The sequence below is a fragment of the Antrostomus carolinensis genome, unplaced genomic scaffold, assembly GCF_000700745.2.
Source record: "Antrostomus carolinensis isolate BGI_N321 unplaced genomic scaffold, ASM70074v2 scaffold11837, whole genome shotgun sequence".
NCBI lineage: Eukaryota > Metazoa > Chordata > Aves > Caprimulgiformes > Caprimulgidae > Antrostomus > Antrostomus carolinensis.
In genome coordinates, this window is record NW_010325527.1 from 55,145 (window position 1) to 58,969 (window position 3,825).

Here is a 3,825-nt window from a genome sequence, read left to right on the forward strand (position 1 = left end):
AGCAGGTCTGTGTTCTAATTTAAGAGCAGGCTTAAGCATAAACTCATCTTGTTTCCAGCCTGATACTGGACAGTCCAGCAAGGCCATGTCCCCCCATCCCCATCACAGCAGCCTGGCTCCTCCTGCCTCTCCCCATGCTTGAAGAGACCAAGACTGGCAGAGGTGGGCAGGTCAGCCACAAAGACACTCCTGAGGGGAGACCTAATGGGAAAATGCAGTAAAGGTTGGATGGGGTAGGGATGAGTTTATCTGAGGGTGGTGGACCTGGAGCACAGTCCAGGAGTTTTCCCTTATCAACTTCTTTGCTCTGTGCTTCATTAGTGCAGGTTGCTCGTGGGTCCTCAAAGATACTTCTCCAAAGATGCACAAAGTGCAAGGATTCGAACCAAAACCAACCAAACTGGACTGTGGCATCACTGTGTGGTCTTCCATCCATTCTCAGCCTGTGGTCTTCCATCCCCACAGAGAGGGACATCACATCGCTTCGGTCCTTGAAGGGACAGACTTAGTGTTTTGGGAGCCACAAGGAATGAGGAGGCTGCGAGGCAGAGGAAGGATGGGCAGAAGGACACGCAGAAGGACAGGCAGAGGAAGGACAGGCAGAAGGACAGGCAGAAGAAGGACAGGCAGAAGAAGGACAGGCAGAAGAAGGACAGGCAGAAGAAGGACAGGCAGAAGAAGGACAGGCAGAAGAAGGACAGGCAGAAGAAGGACAGGCAGAAGAAGGACAGGCAGAAGAAGGACAGGCAGAAGAAGGACAGGCAGAAGAAGGACAGGCAGAAGAAGGACAGGCAGAAGAAGGACAGGCAGAAGAAGGACAGGCAGAAGAAGGACAGGCAGAAGAAGGAAGGATAAGAAGAAGGACAAGAAGAAGGACAGGAAGAAGAAGGACAGGCAGAAGAAGGACAGGCAGAGGAAGGACAGGCAGAAGGACAGGCAGAGGAAGGCTGCCACCTGCTGTCCATAGAAACCTCTCCAAGTCCTAAAATGGGACAATATCCAGATCTGCATATGCATATTAAAACACAGGTCCATGCCCCCATGGCGGGAGACCCACCAGGAACTCAACCCAGGTGGAAAGGGGAAGACCACAGAGGGCATTTGGAAAGGGGAGACCATCGCACCCCAATGAGCCAGTGAAAATCACTCATGGACACTGGAGAAAGTGTCCTGTAGGACATTTCTCCAACTCACTCTGACACTGAGAGCCACAAGGAAGAAAACCAAGACGCAACATGACACACACTGCACTGTCTGAGCTGAATTTCTCTTCTCCTGAGCCCCCCACCGCTGTGGAGAGCTCATGTGCTTTCCTGGGCCAAGGGGACATCACAAACAATGTCTTCATGAGCTAATTTGGTGTCATTAATAAATATCCCATCCAAGTGATGGGTAGGAGATCTGGACCTCTCCTCCGGAGGTTGAGCTAATTAATCTCCTACCTTCCTCCTCTGATGTCAGGCTTTCTCTTAAGGCCATTGTTGGCCCTAATTAAAAGAATCTTCAAGATGAGTGTCCCCTGAACACCAGCCATATTTTGACAGTGACAGTAATTACAGAAATCTCTTTGGTAGAACAATAATAATTACCCAACCATGAGCAGAAAGGTCCCAGGAGGAGAAGACAATAAGTGTCAGAGAAATCAGGATTTGGAGCCCTTATCTTTTCTGGTGGCTGGTGTTGGGTGAGAGAGAACCATGGCCCAGCTTCCTAAGACTTCTTTTTCTCTCTCCATTGATCATGCACCTGTGAAAAGGGAACATTGAGTCCCCTGAGCACTGAAGCGCAGAGATTCCTTGGCCAAGATCTCCCCAAATATCTCAAAACTGCCCCAGAAATGCAGCCCGCCATCAATCCTCCAAACAGTCAGCCCTCAAAGGCCCATCTGACCTCCCAGCATCTTCAGGGAGCTGAGGACTTTGCTCCATGTCCACCTGGAGCTGTCAGCACCCTCTCCTCCAGATTCTTTAGATCTGGTTCTTCAGGACGACCCTCAGTTTTGCTCTTCTCAAGCCTTTTTTTCCTTCTCTGGACTGAAGGATTTATAAAAATGAGCCCAGTTCCCAGTTTTGCCCCTGCAAAACTATTGTCCTTTGTCTGACGAGTTCCAGATGTTCCTCCAGCTCCTGGGCTGAGCCTGGATGTCCCATGGGGAAAAAGCATTGACCCAGATCTGCAGCCACCCATGGTGCCTCCTGTCATCCCCAAAATTGAAGACATTATGGTGAATGGCCCAGTTTTGGACCTGACTTTGGGGGATAAAACCAAGTTTGGATCAAAAGTGGTGTCTGTCCAGCTGATGAGCTGGAACTCAAATTTTATGCTGTAGAAAGCAACAGCGAGTGCTTGGGTACCCAAATGCTTCTTCTACATTTTCACTCTTGCTTTTTTCTTATTGTTTTGTTTTGGTTTTTGTTTTTTTTAATTCAAGACAAAGGTGTTCAGAAGGGCAGCCCTCCAGGTAGATAAATCATTTCTCCTCGTGAGATGCGCGGTGGCAATAAGAAGCCATCTCACCTGAGTGGAAGAAACCGATAGGTCACTCCTTTGGTCCAAGAAATGGGAAAAAAAAATTAGAAAAGAGAAGAGAAACAGCAACAATCCTGTAACCCTCCTGGCTGAAGGAACAAGCTGGAGAATACGGCAACAGCCCCACTTAATAAAAAAAAATCCTGTAATGATTCATAATGACCCATCCAACTCAAACCAGGAGTACCGGTGACCTACCCGTCGTCAGCTTCTAGCGTCCTGCTAACAAGCTTTAAAAGCACTGGTGAGGAGTAGAGTTCAGTCACAACCAGCTTGGAGGAGGAAAAGAGGATCTTGCTTTTTAGGAGGAACCATTTAAGAGGTTGGATCTTGCTTTTGAGGAGGAACAGTTGGTTTTGCAGAAGGTAAGTGGCTTTTTCCTTCTTTCTTCGTTACCAAGCTTGGAAGAAATGAAACCAGAGGAATGAAAGTGCTTGGTGATAGGTAACCAAAAATCTGATTTTTTTTTTTTTTTCAGCACATAGAGGGTGGGGTTTATATAATAAATTTTTTATATAATAAATTTTACACCCCCCTGAGCTGTTAAAGCATCCAGCAAAGAGAAGAAAGGGAGAACTTGAATTAATCAACTCTTCTGAAAGCTGTTTTTTGGAGCAGCTCCTGGTGAGGAAAGTTCTCCAGCACTCTGATGATAAACTCAAGATAGAAATATTGTTCCGATATAGAAAGAGGGAGGTTTGTGATAAAGTTTATTGTGATAAATTATATCTTTAGATGATACAGAGCTGTTCTCGCAGCCGTCTGCCTGTGCCTAAGCAACGGGAGACGTGCCGAGAGGTAATTGTGAGGATGCGATTTTCACATGCACCCATCAATACGATGCCAAGATGCCTGGCAAGGAGGTTGTCTCATGGTGGATCCATCCCATGCCATGCTGCCAGGGCTCCCACAGGGGTTGGGGGGTGGTTTCCAGTGTTGATTTCTGGCCGTTTCTATCTTGACTTCTGCCTTCTCCAGAAAGACAAATGCAGATTATCCAGTGGCTGTACCTCTGCGGGCTGGTGTTTGCTGTGCTGATCCCAGCAGGGTGGCAGATGGGCCCCAAGGACTTGGATGACATGGCCAGGTATGGGATGTTGGTGGAGCTGGCCTGGGGAGATGGCCGGCGTGGGCAGGGGCTGTCAGAGCAGCTCAGCCCTCTCTGTTACCGTTGCTGCCGGCTGTCCCAGCTCCAGGCTGTTGCAATGTGCCTGTTTCTGTTGTATTTATCCAGACAAGGTCCCTCCTGTCCCTCTACCAGCCCATGCAGGGACATTGCCATGCCTCCCCCCCCCC

General features: G+C 48.5%; 1 protein-coding gene across 1 annotated transcript in view; it reads left to right on the forward strand.

Annotated features, from left to right (window-relative positions):
• Positions 1-3,515: 3,515 nt before the first annotated feature.
• The window catches only part of LOC104527520 (glucagon-like), a gene marked incomplete at its 3' end in the record, with an annotated part of 1,323 nt that continues 1,013 nt past the window's right edge, over positions 3,516-3,825 (forward strand). The window contains exon 1 of the mRNA XM_029085787.1: positions 3,516-3,616. Coding sequence (XP_028941620.1) covers positions 3,516-3,616 — 101 coding nt within the window. The remainder of the gene's footprint in view (positions 3,617-3,825) is intronic.